Source organism: Rhinoraja longicauda, chromosome 15, assembly GCF_053455715.1.
Source record: "Rhinoraja longicauda isolate Sanriku21f chromosome 15, sRhiLon1.1, whole genome shotgun sequence".
In the NCBI taxonomy this organism is placed as follows: domain Eukaryota; kingdom Metazoa; phylum Chordata; class Chondrichthyes; order Rajiformes; family Arhynchobatidae; genus Rhinoraja; species Rhinoraja longicauda.
In genome coordinates this window covers 32,625,284-32,649,586 of record NC_135967.1, presented here as the reverse complement: position 1 = coordinate 32,649,586, position 24,303 = coordinate 32,625,284, and the positions used below count along the sequence as shown (strand labels likewise).

At 40.7% G+C, this 24,303-nt stretch overlaps 1 protein-coding gene across 5 annotated transcripts; it reads right to left on the bottom strand.

Moving 5' to 3' along the window:
• Positions 1-11,827: 11,827 nt before the first annotated feature.
• Positions 11,828-24,275, bottom strand: cox11 (cytochrome c oxidase assembly homolog 11 (yeast)). Of its 5 annotated transcripts, none has more exons than XM_078411992.1 (5): positions 24,215-24,275; positions 18,041-18,439; positions 16,405-16,560; positions 15,912-16,037; positions 11,828-14,516 (listed from the first exon to the last, which is right to left on the bottom strand). In XM_078411992.1, the coding sequence occupies exons 2-5, from the start codon at positions 18,353-18,355 to the stop codon at positions 14,334-14,336; spliced, it is 780 nt and encodes a 259-aa protein (XP_078268118.1). In that variant the 5' UTR covers positions 18,356-18,439; positions 24,215-24,275; the 3' UTR covers positions 11,828-14,333. The 5 variants fall into 5 exon arrangements, with proteins under 5 accessions (XP_078268118.1, XP_078268115.1, XP_078268119.1 ...); XM_078411989.1 differs by lacking the exon at positions 24,215-24,275 and adding an exon at positions 24,084-24,149; XM_078411993.1 differs by lacking the exon at positions 24,215-24,275 and adding an exon at positions 23,077-23,111.
• Between the last annotated feature and the right edge of the window lie 28 nt (positions 24,276-24,303).

The following is a 24,303-nucleotide window of genomic DNA, read 5'->3' as shown; positions in this document are numbered from 1 at the left end:
AACTCACCAAGTTTCCATCTCTTTCTTTGCCAAAAATCTCCAATATATTTTAGTGATATAAACGGGAAACAATTGAGTTTAAAACTTTAATTGTGCTTCTCTCTCTGCAGATGCTGCCTGATTTGCTGGTATTTCCCGGACTTTCTGTTTGAATTTTTGTGTCCCTGTAATGTCCCAGCTGACCCTTGTTCAACCAAGATATTTGGACAGGTACATGGAAAGGAAAGGTTTAGAGGGATATGGTGAAATGTGGGCAGGTGGGACTAGTGTAGATGTTCTACCTTGGTCAGCATGGCAAACTGGGCTGAAGGGCCTGTTTCCGTGCTGCATGACTCTATGAGGTGCAGCTCAGCCTTCATTGTCAAGAGCACAGATTATATTTCTGGTACAATGCTCTTGTGATGATCTTCCTCTGTGTCTTTGATCTGATGAAACGCTGGGCCCACGATTATATATTCAGATCTCATGAATGTGTGTGAAAACATAAAGCTTCAGAATCTCATAACACAATGTATTTGGAGGAGGAAGACCACACTGATAATGTTCCCTCTCCCCATTATTAGTTCTACCTCATACACTTTTAATGGATACTTGATTTTCCAATCTACCTCGATGTGGCCCTTGCACTTTTTTCTTTCATCTACACTTTCTCTGTAACTGTAACACAATATCCTGTATTTAGTTTCTCTTTTACACTATCTGTTGTACTCATGAATGGGATGAACTGCCTAGATAGCACACAAAAACTTTTTCACTGTTTCTCAGTGCAAGTGACAATAATAAAACAATACTGATACCAATACATCCATCTTGAGGCAGATTGAGCAGCGCTGATTACAATGCAAAAGCTATTCAACATTCATTGCCTCCCAATCAAATCCTCAAATATGCTTCTTCTCCTGCCTCCAAGGGTAAGATCTAGATGCAGGAATTCCAAAGATAGGCAATTGTACTTTCATTTTCATTCACTCTGGCCCCCTCTTTCTGCAAGCCAACTCAGAGCATAACACAGAGGGAAAAGATAGGTAGTTTCCCCCACTGAGTCAGTGCGCTCAACCAGATGAAATAAGCAGCTCTGGGAATGATGGGCTTTGCAAGAGTGTTGATCCCTTTAGACAGAAAGATTGGCAGGCTGACTGTGCAGGCAGGGTACCTGTCTATTATGTGCAGACTTGTGCTTCTCAATATAATCAGGACATTCATCTGGCTTGACCAAATCATAGAGCCATTGAGTGGTACAGTGTGGAAACAGGCCCTTCGGCCCAACTTTCCCACTCTGGCCAATGTCCCAGCTACACTGTCCCACCTGCCCTCATTTGGACCATATCCTTCCAAACCTGTCCTATCCATGTACCTGTCTAACTGTTTCTTAATTGTTGGGATAATCCCTGCCTCAACTACCTCCTCTGGCAGCTTGTTCTATACACCCACCACCCTTTGTGTGAAAAAGTTACCCCTCAAATTCCTATTAAATCTTTTCTCCACCTTAAACCTATGTCCTCTGTTCCTTGATTCACATACTCTGGGCAAGAGACTCTGGGCAAGAGACTCTGTGCATCTACCTGATCTATTCCTCTCATGATTTTATACCCCTCACACAAGCAATTATAAGATGTGTCACACAAGCAATTATAAGATGTTGGAAATTCAGCCAAGAAACTTCTGCATCACGGCTGAATGTATGAAGACATCTGCTTTTAGCTTGTGTGGAGTATCACGCTGTTCAGCACACTGCTGTCTCCTATGGATCCTTAGTAGAATACTAGAAATGCTGAAACTGGACATACACAGCAAGATGTGTTACCAGCTGGTGTACTTCAGATATAGGCTCAAGTTCCATGATTTTCTGAGTAAAGGAATTGGAAATGAAGACCATTGCAATGAAAACATTGAACCTGCATGGTGGCAAAAAAAATAATCCAAACAGCTCAAAACACATTGGTTGTTGGGAAATCCTAGTACATTGAAGGTACTTTAGACATTACTTTATTTTATTCATTCTCTCTCTTATTTAACTCAGGCTTCATCGCTTTCTCCCTTTCTTACTCTGCATCTCCAACTATGTCCCGTTCTGTATTGCCTTCTTCCTCTCTATCCATTTCTTTCCTTATTTCCCTCATTTTATTCTCTTTCTGATCATTTCTCTGTCCTTTTAATTTGTTATTTTCGTTGTATTCTCACCAACTCTCCTATCTTAATTCCTCATTACTATTTTCTTTTATTTTCACTATCTCCACAACAAAGAGCATGATAAGATATGTATATTGCACCAGCCACTTTCTCTTAAGAAGCAACTTCCATCCTATGCTGTCTCAATGAACTACGATCTTGAAAGCCTGTAGCATGTTTGAATCTATTAAGTAGAGGAGAACAGTGCTCCTCCTTTCCTAAACAGAGAATATAACATGCTGCGTGATTGTACTGTTAAAGGAGGCCTGAAGCCCTTAGCATAAACATTCAGATGCAGTAGTGATGTAAGGAATAGACAAGAGATAGATCATTCTTCCAAACATGATAGACTCAGTGACCACCTTAATAATCAAACTGCTTGTGTCATGCAGGCAGTTATAGGAGACTAAAAATACAGCAAATAAATTTCTGCATCCTGGAAAATTGGCTTTATATTGCTCATGGGAGCTTATGGCAATCTCCACTGTTTTGAAGTTTCAAAGTTATCCATTTAAACCGTGTCTCATAACAGATCTTGCATTTAACTATACATCAAATCATTCATTCTCTCTTCCATAGTTGTATCGCTGAATACATCGGATATATGTTCATGCCTATCATAAAGGTTATCCTAGGTTAAAGCAGAACATTGTGCCTGCCTTATCTGGAAAGTATATTTCAGAAATGATCCTGTGCTCTGATATTAATTGAAGGAACTGAGTGGGTGAACTATCCACAACAAGAGAACTAAACTGATAAATTACAACATTAATTCACTTGCACTTCCACCTGGCTGGGCAAGTGTAATATTATCAGTGGTCTCAGCTGCTTACCTTCTTTCCCTTTTACACGTTTAGTCTTGAGGCTGGCAGAGGGGGGTCAACATGGAAGTTTTAATGGAGCAACCATGTATTTGTAAGGAAACTAAAATGCTCCTAATTTCTTCTTGAGTAAATTAAGCCTCAGAGTTATGCAGTCACAGAGTCATACAATGTGGAACCAGCCCATTCTGCCCAACTTGTCCACAACGACCAACATCTACTCTAGTCCCACCTGCCTGCGTTTGGCCCATAACCCTCGAAACCTATCCTATCTATGTACCTGTCTAAAATATTTTAAATACTGCGATAAGAGCTGCCTCTTTTAACACTGGAGTCCAGTAGACCAATTGACTTCATTGCCCGATATATTTCAGTCCCGTTGGTGTGGAGTACAGCTTGTGACAGCTGGCTGGGGTGACGTGTCATGTTATTTTAATTACACCTGAGATGCCTCTACTCTGAAACCTGAGTTTGCATATTTTTCAGTTTACCTGCTCAATCTCATCATGTTTCTCCTCTGCTCCTCTTATCCATGAAACCTCGTTATTACATCTCAGTGCTGTTTTCATCCAATTGATGACCACCCAACAAATTCACATTCTCGTGTTATCCAAAACAGTTAACAGTTCCCTCTCGCGAGGTAATGTCCATCTCCTTTTATATTCAGTATCAATGTCAGACCCATATCCTTGTAAACTATCACTTTGCCTGCATCCAACCTTTCCTTTCCCACAACCTTTAAAGGGAAGCCCACCCAATTTCCTGGATCTGTTTGATTAATTAGTTCAATGAAATTTCTACACCTTTCCCAAAACTGAAAAGAATTCTTATTAAAGTTGCCAGTGTGAATGTGATCTGAAATAATATTTCTGGGCACCCCATTATGGGAAGGGCGAGGAGGCTTTGGAGAGGGTGCAGAAGAGATTTACCAAAATGCTGCCTGTGCTAGGGAGTATTTTTGACAAGATTGGATTGTTTTCCTCTGGGACGTCAGAGGTATTGATAGGGTAGACAATCAGAACCTTTGTCCTAGGGTGGAAATGTCAAAGACTAGAGACAAAACTTTGGAGAGGGGCAAAGTTTAACAGAGATGTGCAGTGAACGTTTTTTTCACACTGAGAGCGGTGGGTGCCTGGAAGACACTGTTAGGGGTTGTGGTGGAGGCTGATATGATTCGGGCATTTAAGAGGCTTTCAGATAGTTATATGTATATGCAGGGAAATGGGTGGATATGGATTTTTCAGGCAGAGCAAATTAGTTTAACTTGTAATCATGTTCGGTGTGGACCAAAGGGCCTGTTCATGTGTTGCACTGTTCTTTGTATGTTGTGCATTCTTCATCCACCTCATCCTGACTGTAGCCTTTGACAGAGTTAGTAAAACAGCTTACACATGTATTGGTATCTGGCTGAGTACGACTGATTTCATATAGCTCATGTATAATATACGTTTAACATTTTGTACAATGGCTTATTTTTCTCTGTCCCATGTTATCTCTATCTTTAACTCTAAGCAACCTCATCTGAAACACACATATACATTGACAACAGCAAGATCTATGCCAATCTGGATCTTGCTGTTGACAGGTCTCCTTTGAAAGATCCGTTTCCCTAATTTGTCACATTGAATGCCCAGTATCCAAAAATGTCTACCTAGTACGTGTAAGGAAGAGTAAGACATTGTCCCAGTGTTAGACAAAAACACCATTCTTTAATCACTAACACTCACTCTTACTTTTCCAAATTGCCTGAATATGTACCAGAGTATTCATAATCCCAATGTCAAATATGGGACTACAGGCTGTAAAGGGTAGTCATTATGCCAACTACACAGAGAGTGAGGTTTTCATCAATAACGCTTAGGAAGGACTCAGATAAGGACCATCATGGTGAGCCTACAGAAGAAAGCTGATCATGATGCAAATAGAAATGGCTGGGCATTATCCACCTTTCCTAAAGTGTATGTATCATGAAGCAGACAAGCTCCGATTGTAACATATCATGGTTTAAGTAACATTTGTATGGTTCCTCGTTAACTGGAGTGAGGATGTTAGTTGTCTTGAAGTCCAGGTTGCCAGAGTTAAAGCAGCCGAGTGACAGTTGCTGTTGTCATTGTAGACTGTGTAGCTCAAGGCTCATCTGTGTGCAACTTTGATCAGATAAAGAGCACATTTCCTGGGTGTTGCATCATGTTGAACTGCAGTTGATGAAGGTAGCTGCAGCTTTCTGTTTGAAGTACAGCATTCTTCCATGCATGTGTAGTTCTGTTCTCTCGCAATCGTGACATGCTCTTTAGATAGTAATGCGGCTTTGCAAAGTATGGATCAGAGTCCTTCACAGAGGCAAATGCCTTATCCGACATACTCTTGAACAGTAATTATGTATCCTAATTCAGGTAATTGCCAACATTTTTGAAAGTGTGAATGGGCTATTTCCTCCAAAAATGTAAATGCTGTCCTATAGTTGTATAAAACTTTTCATAGGCTAAAAATGGTAAATTGCTATCAGACTGAAGAAGGGTCTTGACCTGAAACGTTACCTATTCCTTTTCTCCAGAGATGCTGCCTGACCTGCTGAAATACTCCAGCATTTTGTGTCTACCTTCAGTTTGTAAGGTTTGTTGGATTTGGAAATTCCATCCTTTTGACAGCATGTTAAGCATTGTTCTATTTATTTCTTCTATTGGTTTGTATAGATGTTAAAGATTCCATAGCACCATCGCAGAAAAATCTGCATATTTTTGTTGGTGTACTCAAATGTTACTTCACAAACCACCAAACAGCTTAACAACTGTTGTTTGGGGTAATCTGATGAGCCCCAGAGCCTTTTTGTTCGGCTGTACAACATAATCAATATTGGTCTAAGATGCTTTTATCTGTGGAACTTTATATCACTTCCAATAAATGCCTCAAGTTGTTTTATACATTCTTGCTATCTTTCTGCTCCAACTGGAATCGTTTAGTTTTTCCCATGGCATCAGTTATTATTATTCTTTTTGGAGTTGCTCCACATCTTAAATCCATTATTGCTTATTCCTAAACAGAAAGAGAGGTTGCATATTTAAATGCTCAACCCACTCACATTTTCCCATCCATATTGTGTTGGTTGACAAGTGTGTCGGAAGGAACTGCAGATGCTGGTTTACATCGAAGATAGACACTAAATTCTGGAGTAACTCAGCAGGACAGGCAGCATCTCTGGATAGAAGGAATGGGTGACGTTTCAGGTCTCAATCCGAAACGTCACCCATTCCCTGTTGGTAGAGAAGACAGCTTTGGGAGTCATTCCAATATCCCTTCACAGTCCGAGTCTGAAAAGGGTCCTGACCCGAACCATCACCTATACATGTTTTGTAGGGATGTTGCCTTACCCTCTGATCCACCCCCCGGCTCTTTTGTATTGTAAACCAGCATTTGCAGTTCCACGTTTCTCTCTTCACATTTTGGTGCTAGATCACCATTTATGTACTCCTGGCAGTCCAAAAATGGGCTGGGAATGGGATGAAGGCAGGGCTTAGTAAAAACCAAGATAAAGATTCAGCATTTGGTTTTCTAAATTACATCTTAAATATTTTAAACTATTTTCTTAGTATAGAATATTTTTCATGCTTACTAAATTACTCCATTGATTGTAAAGAGACAGTAATCATTTGTATGATTTAGATGTGTTGCTAAATTATTAATGCAGTTGGAAAATGGGGCACAACATCCTGCACACTTACAAAGATCGATCGACAGAGACCAACAGTTTAATTAAACATGTATTTATGCCTTTCAGTCTGGACTCTAAATTAATCTGGGCCTTGAAATTACTATATGTGAATATTAATAATATGTTTGTATGGCATGCCTACCTCTGCCAATGCACCGACAGTCTGAACCCATAATGGACTATTAGCCTAGATTTTATAATGTTAACATCAAAGCTATTGTCATTATTACAGGGTAAATAGATTAATGTGTTATCCAAACTTGCCCAGCCAGCCATAAATATTATGTTACAAATCATGTTCCTCCACAAGATGAATTCTTGCCAAAGGTAGAGAAAATCAATGTAATTGTATAGACTGTTCTGAACACATTTTGAATTAGTATGCAAATGTTCCCTCCTATTGAAACTATATTTTTCCCCAGTTCTGACAAAGGGTCACAAAGCCAATATGTTGATTGATTCTCTTTCCATAGATTCTACCTGAGTTTTTTTCCTGCATTTTCTGTTTTATTTCCATCATCATCAGTTGGGGGTTTTTTGTGCTAATAGTTGGACATGGAGGTGGTACTACCGGTAAAAGAAGGTTGTGTACAATTTATCTCTATGCATGTTCTTCCATTCCGGCCACTGTGATATTAGGCCAATAGCTAAGTAGATGACTTTAGAACATAGAACAGTACAACATAGGAACAGGCCCTTTGGCCCATAATGTCTGTGACGAACATGATGCCAAGTTAAATGAATCTTTTATGCCTGCATGTCATCCATATCCCCACCATACTTTGCATATTCATGTGGCTGTCTAAAAGCCTCTTATATACCTCTATTGTATCTGCTTCCACCGACATCCCTTGCAAAGCATTCCAGCATTCAATATTGTGTAAAAAACTTGCCCTGAATAGCTTGGTATCATGTTCAGCATAGATGCTGTGGATCGAAGGGACTGTTCCTTTGCTGTACATTTCTATGTTCTACTAGACCAGGTGGACCCGTTGGGCCCAAACCTCTCCTGCATTGGTGCAGCACCCTCTCCTACCCCCCTCCCCCCTCCCCATCCCCTCCCCCTCTCCATCCCCCCCAACCCCCCTTATCCACCCTCCCTCCCTCCCCCACCTCCCTCCCCCTCCCTCCCTCCCTCCTGCCTCCCTAGGAGATAGATTTAAAGTTTAAAATGTGAATAACTTTAAAAATATAACACCGATTTCAATAAAACTACTTGCTTTACCATTAAAGCGATGACTGTGAGTAAGGTGGGCCTAAAATTGTCAAGCTATCGTGTACCGTTTTGGCTATAGTTCGATCACAAATAAACAAACAAACGAGAGTTTTAGTATATAAATGTTTTTATGGGATCACCTGCCATTCATCAAAAGTCTGAAGAGCATGGTGTAGACTGTCTAATCTTTCCTCATTAAAATAATATCTAAACTGAAAATCAATCTAGTGAACTCTCTCTTCCACAAGTATATCCTTCCTTAGGTTGGGAACAAGAGCAGTACACAGTATTCCAGGAATGATCACACCAGCATCCCAATAATTTCAGTAAGGTGTCTTTACTCAAATGTTCTTGCCAAACATGCTGATTGTCTTCCTGATTGGTTGCTGCATCCACACATGAAGTGTACAAGAAGAGCACAACATTTCAAATGTCTCCACTTTTCTCTTTTGTCTGTTTAAATGGATGCCTATTACATTTCCCACATTATATTCCATTTTGCAAGTCCTCACTCAATCTCTTAGCCTGCTACATCTCTTGAGGTCTCTGCATTCCCCTTACAACTATCACAGCTATCCTGCTTTGTATGATCAGCAAATTTGCATGTATTGCATCTTGGCACCTCATCCAAAACACATATGTGGATTGCAAACAGTTGACATATGCTTATTTCTACTTTGTTTTCTGTTTGACCATCTATCTCAGTATGTAGGGAATACTGGGTCTTTATCTTACAGCACAATGGGTGTACTTTCACTATGTTGTCTACACCATTTCACAAAGTCGTTGAAAATTGCATTAATAATGAAAGGCCTTGATAGAGTCGATGTGGAGAGGATGTTTCCAGTAATGGAAGAGTCTAGGACCAGAGGGCAAAGCCCCAGAATAAAAGGATGTACCTTTAGAATGGAGATGAGGAGGAATTTCTTTAACAAGAGGGTGGTGAATGTGTGAAATTCATTGCCACAAATGGCAATGGGTATTTAAATGTGGAGATGGATATTTTAAAGCGGAGATTGATAGATTCTTGACTAGTAAGGGCATCAAAGGTTACAGAGAGGAGCAGGAGAATGGGTTGTGAGGGAAAAATAGATCACCCATGATTGAATGGCAGAGCAGACTCAATGGGCCAAATAGCATAATTAGAAACATAGAAAATAGGTGCAGGAGGCCATTCGGCCCTTCGAGCCAGCACCGCCATTCATTGTGATCATGGCTGATCGTCCACAATCAATAACCCATGCCTACCTTCTCCCCATATCCCTTGATTCCACTAGCCCCTAGAGCTCTATCTAACTCTGTTAAATCCATCCAGTGATTTGGCCTCCACTGCCCTCTGTGGCAGAGAATTCCACAAATTCACGACGCCCTGGGTGAAAAAGTTCCTTCTCACCTCAATTCTAAATGGTCTCCCCTTTATTCTAAGACTGTGGCCCCTGGTTCTGGACTCGCCCAACATTGGGAACATTTTTCCTGCATCTAGCTTGTCCAATCCTTTTATAATTTTATATGCTTCTCTAAGATCCCCTCTCATGCTTCTAATTCTGCTCCTATGTCTTATGTCTTGTTGTCTTAAACACTAAGCTCACCAGGGATGCCACAATTACATAAATAAATAAAGAAATAAGTATTATTTTAATAGAAACCAATAAATCCATTGGCAGAGTGAGGCCAAATGCAAATTTGAGGAATAGCATCTCATATTTCGCTTGGGCAGCTTGCAACCCAGTGATATGAGTTTTGATTTTTCTAACTTCTACTAACCCTTGCATACCCCCCTCCCTCCATCCCTACCCCACTCAAGCCGTACCAGCTTCAAAGTCGTCTTTTTGAGTTTCATTGTCTGTAACTCATTCTCACCTAACACTCCACTAACAATAACATTTCCTTTATCATTTTTTTCCATATCTCTCTACATCACCATCTATATCTCTCGTTTCCCTTCCCCCGACTATCAGTCTGAAGATGTCTCGACACGACACGTCACCCATTCCTTTTCTCCAGAGATGCTGAATTACTCCAGCTTTTTGTATCCATCTCTGGATTAAACCAGCATCTGCAGTTCCTTCCTACATATCTCCAGCAACACAGAAATGTACTAATAGCATCCTCTTGTGATCAGAACTGGAAATGCGCTTTTCATATTTAGGAAGGAATAGGAATACTTTGTCGCATGTGACTAGGAACAGTGACATTTCTTTGTTTGCATACCCAATGTATAGCTTCTTCATTCTGTTCAAATGAACTTGAAAATCAGAACATTGATCAAAGTGCAGCTCAGGAGTGGGCCCTTCACCCCATGTGTATGGCTAACATGATGTCAAGATAATCCAATCTTATCTATCCGCATATGATCTCTAACCCCCAGCAGAATCAGAATTACCTTTATTGTCATCCAAAAAAACCAAGTCTTTTGGACGAGATTTCGTCACCCACAGTCCAACAGTAAGAGCAATAAAATAAGCAATTACACAACCACAAACCAACACAAAAAAAAAAAAGAGAAACATCCATCACAGTGAGTCTCCTCCAGACACCTCCTCACTGTGATGGAAGGCCAGAATGTATTTTCTCTTCCCCTGCCGTCTTCTCCCATGGTCAGGCTGTTGAACTTGCCAGGCCGTGCCGGACGGTGAAAGGTCCGCAGCGGGCCGACCCAAGCCCCCTGATCCGGGGCGGGCGACGACGCTGCCGCTGCCACTGCCGCTGCACGTCGGGGCGGTTCTGGCCCCCAACATTGAAGCCCCCGCCGAGCAGAGAATTTCCGTGCATTTCCATGTGCCCATCTGAAAGTCTCTTGAACACCACTTTCGTAACTGCCTTCACTAACACCCCTGGCAGCATGTTCCAGGCATCCACGACTGTCTGTGTACATGTTTGCCCTGCATATCTCCTTTAAACTTTGCCCCTCGATGCCCTCTAGTCTTGGATATTTCCATCCTGGGATAAAGGTTCTGATCGTTTACTCTTTCTAAGCCTCTCATAATTTCATACGCTTCAATCAGGTCTCCCCTCCACCTCCATCATTCCATAGAAAACAACCCAAGTCTGTCCAACCTCACCTTATAGCTAATTCCCTCTAATCCAGGCATTTTGGAAAACCTCGCACCTTCTCCAAAGTCTCCATATGCTTCCTGTAATGGAGCAACCAGATCTGCATGCAATATCCTATAAAGCTTCATTACATCCTGACTCTTTTACTCAATGCCCTGACCAATGAAGGCAAGCATTCCATATGCCTTCTTAACCACTATCTACTTGTGTTGCTACTTTCAGGGAGGTATGGCCTTTAGTCCCTCAAAATATTAATGTTATTAAGGGTCTTGGTTTTCACTGTATACTTTCCCCTTCCATTTGACCCATAAGTGCAACACTTCACGTTTAATCAGATCAAACTCCATCTGCAATTTCTTCACCCATTTCTGCAGCTGAGCTATCTCCTAGTATGTACTTAGGCAGCCTTCCTCAGCTTGCCAGGGATGCCCAATACACAAATAAATAGAAAAAAACCTTATCTTGATAGAAACCAATATATCAGAGAAATGTATCAATAGCATCCTCTTGTGAAAAAATGTACTGAACATGGTTTTCATATATGGATGGGCTTCTTCATTCTGTTCAAATGAAATGTAACTAAATTTAACTAGACCAAAGTTGGATAAAATATCCAGTGACTCAAAACACAAACCAATCTTTCTGTCTTAAACTCTTAACAAATGTACATAGAAACATTTCACTGGTTTACTTATAACCAATGTATCGATTTTAAGGTCTTTATTGGTGATTATCTTATGGTCACAACCCATGTTATCCTTACCTGCCACTGGATCACTATGTCACCAAATCATGTCAAAATAATTTTAATTCACTACTTAAATATACATAGTAAAATGCCAGGTAATGTTGGTTGAATCACAGTCTTTAATTGAATTTTGTATAAACTACAGCTATCAAAAACAATAAAACTGCCGATTTTGCATCATATTAAACCTAAAACATTGTCGAACCAAAATATTTTTCCCTAATATCACATTTGACAGGCTGATTCCCTAAAAATAATGAATAATTCAGTTTGGTTGTAATTTAAATAGGATTACAAACAGGCAGTTGTACCATATTTTCAAGATTGTTCATATTTATATACAATGAGGTTCTCAAAAAGCTTGACAATAAACTTTTATGTTTTTGAATGAATTATACATGTAGTATACAATGGAATTTCACACAAGGTGAGCCAGGACTGTCCTACTTGTGTTAGAATCCCAACACAAGATCAAACAACCTATGTTTATTGAAATGCATTTATTGACATCCAGCAAATAATTCACATCAGTCAAGCTCTCAGCAACATCTCATCACCACCTCTCGTGTGTCAATACTTCTTCCGTGTTGTCGGATAAGGTGAAATCTCATAAAATTGGACAATTTACTTTCAGAAATTATTCTGAGATATAATATATGGGTAATTTGAGACATGTCACATGGTGGTCAGTTGCGCCTCAATTGGCAGCATTCACATCTGAGTCAATCACTTGTGGGTCCATTCCAGAATTTTGCAGACCAATGTTACTCCATTGAAATACTGAAATTGCTACGCTTTTGGAGACAGTTTCTGTAACACTCTTGCTTGCCCTTTCTGAAAGAACAGCAGATACGTTGTGAGGGGTAGTGTGGAAGGGAGAATGTCATGTTGAACCTGAATCTGCATTATGCAGTTGAGGGACAGGAGGCAACACAATTCAATACAAGACCCAAGTCAGATTTCTCAGAACGTTCAATAAGATGAGGAGAGAAAAGCTATCAGGAGATTCTTTGGCTATTCTTTGGATATGAGATGAAGGCAGTCTCCTCAAGTGGACAATGGAGGTGACAAAATAGAAAAATGATGCGATTCATTGTGATAAAGAAAACAGCATTTAATAGTGGAAACAAAGAACTGCAGATGCTGGTTTACAAAAAAAAGACAAAGTGCTGGAGTAACTCAGCCAGTCAAACAGCATTTCTGGAGTTTAGTAACTGGAGGTTTTATCTTCATAATTCAGCACAAACACATCCACTGGACTAATTCTGACCCTGTACTGATTCATTTCTCTTTCCCTTATTAAATCTGTTTATTTGCTGTGCACTGCAACATTATGGAGAAGCAAGTTTGGTAGCTTTATAGCTTTTTATCTTCCTACTCCAGCGCAAATCATGGCTCTCTTCACCGAATCTGCATTTCCCTTATCTGTTTTCGCCTTGGTTGCAGTAACCATCAACACAACCCACCTCAGACTATTAACTGCTAGTAAGTATTTTTAAAGTTTTTAATATTGCTTTTGTCAAGGCTTGATCTCATTGAACATGGGCATCTCTGCTTAAGACCTCTTAGTCATCCTTCCTGGGCTTTCCTTCTTTTGCCACAGGAACCATCTTTTTTTAAAAATCTTCCTGGAACATATCTCGATGTTACATATGTTATGCAAACATATTTTATATTTGTTGGAAAATAAATAGCTGCAGATGCTGGAAATCTGAAATTGAAGCAGAAAATGCAGGAAGCTTGTCGGGCAGCATGGCTCTTCAATCTGAAACATTAGTTCTGTTCAGTTTAAACCAGAATCTGCAGTTCCTTCCTACAGTTGTTTAGAAACAAGGAACTGCAGATGCTGGTTTACAAAAAAAGACAAAGTACTGGAGTAGCTCAGTGGGTCAGGCAGCATCTCTGGAGAACATGGATAGGTGGGGTTTTGCGTCAGGATCCTTCAATCAACGTTTCATCACTTACCTAACCACCACTAAGGATGAGTCTGAAGAATCCCAACCCAAACCTTCACCCACCTACCCATGTTCTCCAGAGATGCTGCCTGACCCACTGAATTACTCCAGGACATTGTGTCTTTATGGCATTCAATAGTAAACCTTTCATAGCATCATACTGTCCTAGAACACAGAAACAAGCCCTTCAGCTCAACTGGTCCATGCCGATCAAGATGCCTCACCTAAGCTGGTCTCATGCACCGCATTTTTCCTATATTCCACTAAACCTTTCCTGCCCACATACTTGTCCAAATGTCTTTTAAATGTTGTTATTGTGCCAGTCTCAATCACTTATTATCTTGATCATCTTGACACAATATAATTCACTAAGTGAAATGTTAATGATTATATGTTATTGCAAAACTAGATCCTAGGTTCCTCCCATGATATTTGCTTTATGGACTGCTATATCCTTGGGAAGCAGTTTATTTTCCTCGTACTTCATTTTCAATTTACCTCTGCAGTCATTCTGCTTACAAAACAATTCTCTGCTCTTTGATTATTTTGTCGATCGTCTCATTTTAACAATCACAACAGCAAGGATTCTTCATTGGTTAACCAAAGGACGCGTTATTTAAAGGAACATTGCTGAATGAATGCAATATTTATAGCAATTGTGCTAATTATATCCTGGTAAAGGTAGCTTTTGACCTTCCTTTGCCTCAAAGAATGTGTAAGAGAGAATGATTGTCTCTACACGTGCCATTGCCGGATCTTGAGCAAACTCTGGATCAATGTAAAAGAAGACTGGCATGTCCACTTCTTCATGGGGATTTAACCGTTGCTCCTCAAAACAGAAACACTGAAAGACAGCAAATAAATCCAGCATCATTGAGCTGGTGTTATATCAATTTGCATGGATATAACAGACATTACAGAAGAAACAAAGACATTTACTATAATTAGCTGCACCTATTAAACTCGCATTCTCGCCTGAACCAAATTTGATTCTTACTTTGGTCAGGTTTTTTAAAGGAGGAAAAATAAGCAATTTCATAAATTGTGAAACAATACTGCAAAAAGTCATAATGAATATTGCTTGAAAGGCTGCCCTGAACACTGCCCTGATCAGGCAGATATTGATCTTTGAACCCAGTTGAAACCTTTGACGTGGGAAAGATCTTTAAGCCTTGGAGACAATGCCATATTGAAAGATGACACTGAATGCTGGTTTCAAATAGCTGAGGTAAATTATGTTTTTTTAGCATGGCAAGATCTGAAGAGGAAATAACTGAGGTGAGACCATAGCAGGATAATAGGAAAGGCAAATCTATAGCATTATTCAAAATTAAACATTTTCTAGAACAAACTGCAACAATTTTAAAACTATAAAAGATAATTCAGAACTGTATCCAAGCATGATTAATGTGCAAAATGGATGTCCAGGTATGGTGGTCATGGGAGTAAAGTGGAAATTATTTGGTGAGAAACGGAAGAATATGCTACTGTTACATGTATGGTTTCCTCAATGACAACCAAGTTCCACCTTCCACCAGTTCCATTTACCTTGCATCAGAAGAATGATATCGGACTTTTATGCTGAAAATAATGCCGTTTATAAAAAATGGAGACCCTCTACCCTCAACTCTTGTCTGCTTTATTTTTGTCAGTGATGAGTAAGAAGTCTTTCTGCCTAAAATTACTCAATGAGTTGAGATAAACATTAAATTTAGAGTGATGAAGAGCTGATCTGGAATTACTTGCTCCTGCCAAAATATTTTTCCAGGTGAATTTTCAGAGTTTGGCGAGTAGCATATAAAGTGTTGGGCTGATCAGCTGCACAGTGATGTCCTGGCCAAACCAAGGCAGTAACTGTCACTGTGATCATGGGTGGCAAGGATACATCATTTATTAAAAACTGTTTCCACAGATTAACTTTTCCTTTTACATGTCACAACATATTAAATCTTCCTAACAGACATATGCCCGGGGAAGGAAAATCTGCAATACATCGGCTTTAAAAAAAAACTATCCTCATCCCTATGGCAACTTTTACATTAAAAAAAATTACAAACAGATGGTCTTGGAGGTGTTATATTATTTGAAAAGAGTCCTTAAATTGTGGAACTTCCATCCAGAGGGCTTAAAAGCTTTGCCTTACAGAAGTCAAAACATCCTCCTAAAACCACATTGGACAAAATTATAAGGTGTTTAAAGAGTATCTCTTTCTTTTAACATTTGCATCATTGTACCATACCTGTATTTTGTTAAAGTACTGCCCTGCATCATATGGCACTACATTGTAGGTAGAGATTCCGATAACTGGCTTATCAGTGGGATTCTTTGCTTTATAAAATGCTAGAGCAGTCTCTCCGGGAACCACCTAAACCAAAAGCAAAAACAAAGGTCACATTGGTGTGGGATTTTGGAAGTGGGATTTGATTAAAAGGCCTGCAGAGAAGATCATAGACAAAGACCAAAGACATATGGCCTGGTTCAATGTTCTAAAATCAATTGATAGCATGGCCAGATCTGAAGGAGCAATGCACTCATTTCCAATGTCACCTCCCTGTTAGTACATTAAAATCTATTTACTAATTTATGCATTGCATACCTGCAAAGGTCCCAAATTAAAACTATGTCTCAAAAACAAAGTTTAAGTGGTTTAGGTTTCCCTAATTTAATTTGCATTGTTGAGTGGTACATCAGTTTCCTCATATCATGTACATCATTAGTACATAAATACTCACAAAGATTTCAGTTTGCTGAGGTCTAAAGTTCCATTGCAGGCTGGAATGAACATCAGCATTAAAAGCAATTTTAATAACTCGATCTTTCACAGGCTCCATCGTGGCTACTTGTTCCATGTTGTGACCAGCTACTGGAGTCCCTCCCAGTCCTGAGGCCTGAAAGTAGACAATTTGTTAAAACTAAAAGCAACTAGCTGAAATGAGAATAACTTTGAATTGTTTATTTTATATACATCGTACAATTAATTGGGATATACAGCTAGTTCTTTTCATTTAGACATCCATAAGAGCGCCTTGCTTCACGCCAATAAAGAATAGCCCTGACCTGAAATGTCATCCATCCATTCCCTCCACAGATTCTGCCTGACCCATCTAGCACTTTTTTTTGCTTAAGATTCCAGTCCACAGTTTCTTGTCTTTCTTTGAGCTATTCACAAAGTGTAATCTTTTTGACCATGGCATATATAAAAATCATCTACCACATGCCATTTCAATTCTTTATTTCTTTTTGTTTTACAGACAGAAATTGAAATGTGCGCACATAAACAAACATACCAGTCAGTATTTCTTTTTATCTAATATGATAAACACAACAGTTTGTCAAAGCATCTTTTGATCGAATGCAATCTTGAACAAGGGAGAGAAATGAAAAAACAGTCGATTTTGGTTCCTGGGAAAGACAAAATGCTGAAGTAGCTGAACGGGTCAAGCAGCATCCGTGGAGGTAGATGATATCTTGGATTATGATACTTCTTCAGACTGGTTCCTGGAGCCTGTTCCAACCGATAAGATTGTGGCTAATCTGCAAACCAAATCCATCCACCTGACTTTACCCATTTCCCTTAAAACCTTCAGTTTACAAAAATCTATCCTTCAGATTTTAAAATAACAATCGACCTAGCAATTAATATGAGAACACCGCTAACAGTAATGCAACTCTTTCATTTGTAAAATGTTTTGATTAAGATTGAAAGGTGTTAAGTACAATCTGGTATTTTCCTGAACTAGTAATCAAGTCTGCAGTTCTATCAACAATAGTATCAGTGCACAAACCTTTTCAAACTGATTACAAAAACCCCCCAATGTACTTGCATTTAAGTAGCATCTTGCATTCCTAGAACATCTGAGTGTAGATCACATAACTGCCTTCTAGAATAGAGTGACTTTTATGTTATTAAATGCAGCATCCATTCCGCCTTATGAGAAAGAACCCACATTCCTCCATTTTTTTTCACCTATGTTGTTTATAAATGCACTACAAAACCAAATCGCAACGAAAACTTTAAAAAAGGCTGGCCATGCATGTGCATCCAACTCTGTCGATTCAGTTACTGAACTTCTATAAATTTGTGGAACAATTTCTGCTAGTTTCCACAAGTCTCAGGCATGAGATCTGGTATACATCAATTTGTTTCTCTGGCGATAGAAGAAGGGGATAGTGAGAGGTTTTGATCGGACCAGTTGCTTTATCAGATACATTAAAATTACTGCACTTTTAAATCACATCGTTCACTTCAAAGAACCTGTTAAAAAGTGTTTAAAAACATTTAGGCACAGACATATTTTTAATACTTGTTAATGTCTATTTATCATGTTAACGTCAGTAAATTAGTTGCATACTGGGATAAGCACCGACCTGGCAATAAAGTCTGTAGAGAGGTACAGCAGCATATGACACGCCAATCATCCCAATCGCTGCTGCTGCTATGTAAGTGAGTGCAGTTTTATTTCTCTTTCTCCATTGCTCTTCCTGATTTCTAGTGAAGGGATTACGGCCATTCACACTTCTCACTGACTGTTGAGATGAAAGATTGTTCAGTTTCTGAAGTGTAACTCGATTGACTACGGAATAAAATCTCGGTAAATGAAACTGTTGTAGCCTTCTTGCACATTCGTTACAAGAGGGCACCATGTAAACCCTTGAGATGCTTGTCCAACAAGACCTCAGCATGCCGACAGTTATTCAGTTTGTGGAACTATTGTGCAATCTTTTCTCTTCTCGATGCCAAAAGCTACCTGCAACCTACTGCAAGATCTGCAAACAAACACAATTAAAATTAGATGTCGTAAAACTTGTCTGTTTCTTCCTTTACGAGTGCATTATGCAAGTGCAGACATAGTATTCTACAATATTTAAACATTGAGATGGAGTGCAGTATTAACTGGGAGAGGTAGGTATACTGAATAAAAATATTACTAACTAATGTTACTGCGGTATCACCATCTTGTTTCAATTGTTCTAATTTCCGAATAATTAAAGATAGCATTTTCCTGCTCGCTTGAAATCTATTTGCACCATACACCCCCTACTGGCTCACCAATTATACTGCATTGATACAAGGAAGTGCAGACTGATTCAAATATGGTCTCAATGCCAGAATACCATGAATTAGTCACCAGCAGTACAAGTGTAAATCAGAGTGAGACATAGGAGCCGAATTAGGCCATTCGGCCCATTGAGCCTGCTCCATCATTTGAGCATGGCTGATCTACTTTTCCCTCTCAACCACACTCTCTTGCCTTCTCCCTGTAACCTTTCACACCTTTACTCATCAAGAACATATCAATCTCCGCTTTATAAATAACTGACGACTTGGCCTCCACCCAGATCTCGTTGAACATCCTCTCTTCCTAACTTGACACCATTCAGATAATAATCTGCCTTTCTATTCTTACTTCCAAAGTGAATAACCTCACACTTATCTACATTAAACTGCATCTGCCATGTATCCGCCCACTCACACAACCTGTCCAAGTCACCCTGCAGCTTTATTGCATCTTCCTCACAATTCACACTACCCCCCAGCTTAGTATCATCTGCAAATTTGCTAATGGTACTTTTAATCCCTTCATCTAAGTCATTAATGTATATCGTAAATAGCTGGGGTCCCAGCACCCAGCGGTACCCCACTGGTCACTGCCTGCCATTCCGAAAGGGACCCATTTATCCCCGCTCTTTGCTTTCTGTCTGTCAACCAATTTTCTATCCATGTCAGTACCCTACCCCCAATACCATGTGCTCTAATTTTGCCCACTAATCTCCTATGTGGGACCTTGTCGAAGGCTTTCTGAAAGTCGAGGTACACCACATCCACTGACTCTCCCCTGTCAATTTTCCTAGTTACATCCTCAAAAAATTCCAGTAGATTTGTCAAGCATGATTTCCCCTTCGTAAATCCATGCTGACTCGGAACGATCCTGTTACTGCTATCCAAATGCTCAGCAATTTCGTCTTTTATAATTGACTCCAGCATCTTCCCCACCACTGATGTCAGACTAACTGGTTTATAATTACCCGTTTTCTCTCTCCCTCCTTTCTTAAAAAGTGGGATAACATTTGCTATCCTCCAATCCACAGGAACTGATCCTGAATCTATAGAACATTGAAAAATGATCTCCAATGCTTCCACTATTTCTAGAGCCACCTCCTTAAGTACCCTGGGATGCAGACCATCAGGCCCTGGGGATTTATCAGCCTTCAATCCCATCAGTCTACCCAAAACCATTTCCTGCCTAATGTGGATTTCCTTCAGTTCCTCCATCACCCTAGGTTCTCCGGCCCCTAGAACATTTGGGAGATTGTGTGTATCTTCCTCAGTGAAGACAGATCCAAAGTAACGGTTTAACTCGTCTGCCATTTCTTTGTTCCCCATAATAAATTCCCCTGCTTCTGTCTTCAAGGGACCCACATTTGCCTTGACTATTTTTTTCCTCTTCACGTACCTAAAAAAACTTTTGCTATCCTCCTTTATATTATTGGCTAGTTTACCCTCGTACCTCATCTTTTCTCCCCGTATTGCCTTTTTAGTTAACTTTTGTTGCTCTTTAAAAGAGTCCCAATCCTCTGTCTTCCCAGTCTTCTTTGCTATGTTATACTTCCTCTCCTTAATTTTTATGCTGTCCTTGACTTCCCTTGTCAGCCACAGGTGTTTCTTACTCCCCTTAGAGTCTTTCCGCCTCTTTGGGATAAATTGATCCTGCAACCTCTGCATTATTCCCAGGAATACCTGCCATTGCTGTTCTACTGTCTTCCCTGCTAGGGCCTCCTTCCAGTCAATTTTGGCCAGCTCCTGCCTCATGCCTCTGTAATCCCCTTTGCTATACTGTAATACTGACACTTCCGATTTTCCCTTCTGCCTTTCCATTTGCAGAGTAAAACTTATCATGTTGTGATCACTGCCTCCTAATGGCTCTTTTACCTCTAGTCCCCTTATCAGATCAGGATCATTACACAACACTAAATCCAGAATTGCCTTCTCCCTGGTAGGCTCCAGTACAAGCTGTTCTAAGAATCCATCTCGAAGGCACTCTACAAACTCTCTTTCCTGGGGTCCATTTCCAACCTGATTTTCCCAGTCTACCTGCATGTTGAAATCTCCCATAACCACCGAAGCATTACATTTGTGACACGCCAATTTTATCTCCTGATTCAACTTGCACCCTATGTCGAGGCTACTGTTTGGGGGCCTATAGATAACTCCCATTAGGGTCTTTTTACCCTTACAATTCCTCATTTCTATCCATACTGATTCAACATCTCCTGATTCTATGTCACCCCTTGCAAGGGAATGAATATCATTCCTTACCAGCAGAGCAACCCCACCCCCTCTGCCCACCTGTCTGTCTTTTCTATACGTTGTGTACCCATGAATATTCAGTTCCCAGCCCTGGTCCTCTTGTAGCCATGTCTCAGTGATATCTACAACATCATACTTGCCCATGACTAACTGAGCCTCAAGCTCATCCACTTTATTTTTTATACTACGCGCATTTAAGTAAAACACTTTAACTTCTGTATTTACCTCCCCTCTCACATCGGTCACAAATGGCCCTGCCCTTAATCTCTTTTCCCCTCTAGAACTTCTGTTCCCATTCTTCCGAGTCTTCTGCAATATCTCCTGTATTCCCTTTAACCTCATCTTCATATTCCCAATTTGTTAACCCCTCCCCCCCACTACTTAGTTTAAAGCCACAGGTGTCGCACTAGCAAACCTGCCTGCCAGAATGTTTGTCCCCCTGCTGTTAAGATGTAACCCGTCCCTTTTGTACAAGTCACCCCTAGCCCAGAAGAGATCCCAGTGGTCCAGAAATCTAAATCCCTGCTCTCTGCACCAGCCCCTCAGCCATAAATTCATACCCTCTATCTCTCTGTTCCTGGCCTCACCAGCACGAGGTACAGGTAGCAGTCCAGAGATAACCACCTTCGACGTCCTACTTCTCAGTCTTTTTCCTAACTCTCTAAACTCCCGCTGTAGCACCTCCTTCCTCTTCCGCCCGACGTCATTCATGCCCACGTGCACAACGACTTCAGGTTGATCGCCTTCCCTCACTAGGATTTTCTGAAGTCGGTCCGTGATGTGCTGAACCCTGGCACCAGGGAGGCACAGACCATCCTCCTTGAGGGAGTGCAGCGTAGGTTTACTAGGTTAATTCCCGGAATGGCGAGACTGTCATATGTTGAAAGACTGGAGCGACTAGGTTTGTATACACTGGAATTTAGAAGGATGAGAGGGGATCTTATCGAAACGTATAAGATTATTAAGGGGTTGGACAGGTTAGAGGCAGGAAACATGTTCCCAATGTTGGGGGAGTCCAGAACCAGGGGCCACAGTTTAAGAATAAGGGGTAGGCCATTTAGAACAGAGATGAGGAAAAACTTTTTTAGTCAGAGAGTTGTGAATCTGTGGAATTCTCTGCCTCAGAGGGCAGTGGAGGCCAATTCTCTGAATACATTCAAGAGAGAGCTAGATAGAGCTCTTAAGGATAGCGGAGTCAGGGGGTATGGGGAGAAAGCAGGAACGGGGTACTGATTGAGAATGATCAGCCATGATCACATTGAATGGCGGTGCTGGCTCGAAGGGCTGAATGGCCTACTCCTGCACCTATTGTCTATTGTTTTCTCCCTCCCTCCTTTCTTAAAAAGTGGGGTTACATTGGCTACCCTTCAGCCCACAGGAACCGATCTAGAGTCGAGAGAACATTGGAAAATTATCACCAACACATCCACAATTTCTCGGGCCACCTCCTTGAGTACTCTGGGATGCAGGCCATCAGGCTCTGGGGATTTATCTGCCTACAGTCCCAACAGTTTACCTAACACCATTTCCTGACTAATGTGGATTCCCTTCAGTTCCTTCCTCCCACGAGATCATCAGACCCCTAGTACATCTGGGAGATTGTTTGTGTCTTCCTTAGTGAAGACAGAACCAAAGTGCTTGTTTAACTGTTCTGCCATTTCTTTGTTTCCCATTATAAATTCATCTGTCTCTGATTGTAAGGAGCCCACATTCGTCTTCACTTAACTTTTCCTTTTTACATATCTAAGGAAGCTTTTAGAGTCAGTTTTTACATTCCCCGCAAGCTTTCTTTCATGCTCTCCCCCCCCCCCCCACCCCTTAATTAACCTCCTCTGTTGAGTTCTAAATTTCTCCCAGTCCTTTGGTTTGCTGCTTTCTCTGGCCAATTTATATGCCTTTTCCTTGGATTTAACGCTATCCTTGATTTCCCTCATTAGCCACGGTTGAGCCTTCCCCATTTTATTTTTTCGACAGACAGGGATGAACAATTTTTGGAGTTCATTCATGCAGTCTTTAAATATTTTCCATTGCATCTCCACTGTCAACCCTTTAAGTATAATTTGCCAGTCTATCCTATCCAATTCTCATCTCATACCTTCAAAGTCTCCTTTCTTTAAGTTCAGGACCCTAGTCTCTGAATGAACCATGTCACTTTCCATCCTAATGCAGAGTTCCACCACATTATGGCCACTGTTGCCCAAGGGGCTTTGCACAACAAGATCGCTAACCTGTCATGACTTCTGAAACACCAACCTTCAACACATCAAGTAACTTCCAGGGAACAAAGAAAACACTTCAAGGTCATTCTTAAAAAATATAACTTAATTATACAAACATTGCAGTGATATGCCATATTCCTAATAATGTTCAAACTAATTGCTCCTATATTTGGATTCCTCCAAACTTTGTCATTACTTTTTCTGTTATGGTCAGATATGCACTTATATAAGTTACAGAAATTCGAGTGTTAAATAGTAGCGTCTCATCTTATTATTTTTTATTAAAAATATTATCCACATCTTTAGCCAATACGTGGTTGCTGTATTAGAGAACACAGCTCTAACTATAGGTATACAATGGAGTTGGGCCTGCCTACCCTCATAATTGAAACTGGAAAGTACATTTGAACAAAGTTTCCCGGGCTGAGAGATACGGTGCAGCGTGATTGTCATATAATTGCCTTGACTAGTGGAGAACGGATGAAACGGTCCTAAAGATACAGAATGTTAATATACACAAAATGCTGGAGTAACTCAGCGGGTCAGGCAGCAACTTTGGAGAGAAAGAATGGGTGACGTTTCGGGGCGAGACTCTTCTCCGCAGATGCTGCCTTCGCCGCTGAGTTACTCCAGCATTTTGTGTCTATCTTCGGTGTGAACCAGCATCTGCAGTTCCTTCCTACACCAAGAAGTAGACTGTTCGCTCTGTCTCTCTCCCCACACAGGCTGCTCGGCGGCTTGAATAATTCCAGCAATTTGTGTTGTTGGGATTGAAGACTGTGGCCGGCGACCACCTCAATACGCACAAGGCCGACATTTCACCCCCCTGCCCTCCCTCCGAGCGCACAGCGTTCACCGACAACAGCCACACTCCCTGACAAACCAGTGTCCGGTGCCCTGTCCCCAGTCGCGCCGCCGCCGTTCACCTTCTCTGGCAGCAGGACCAGGTCCACCGGCCGCCTCTGCCTGACTAGTTCAACGCCCTGAACAATCTGCCGATTGAAAAATAAATACCCTTTTCTAATTTCGTGCAATGCACGTAGTCCATTCACCCCCCAAGTAACTGCTCCAATTGTTGGGCAATGGCACGGCAGCATTTTTTA

Bases quoted from the DNA above. Each gene is read 5' to 3' on its own strand.
- cox11 (XM_078411992.1), bottom strand. From the start codon at position 18,355: ATGCTGAGGTCTTGTTGGACAAGCATCTCAAGGGTTTACATGGTGCCC. The intron at 16,038-16,404 runs GTGAGTATTTAT...CTTTTGGTTTAG, and splicing joins CTCAGCAAACTGAAATCTTT to GTGGTTCCCGGAGAGACTGC. The intron at 14,517-15,911 runs GTATGGTACAAT...GCTGTCTTTCAG, and splicing joins AGTACTTTAACAAAATACAG to TGTTTCTGTTTTGAGGAGCA.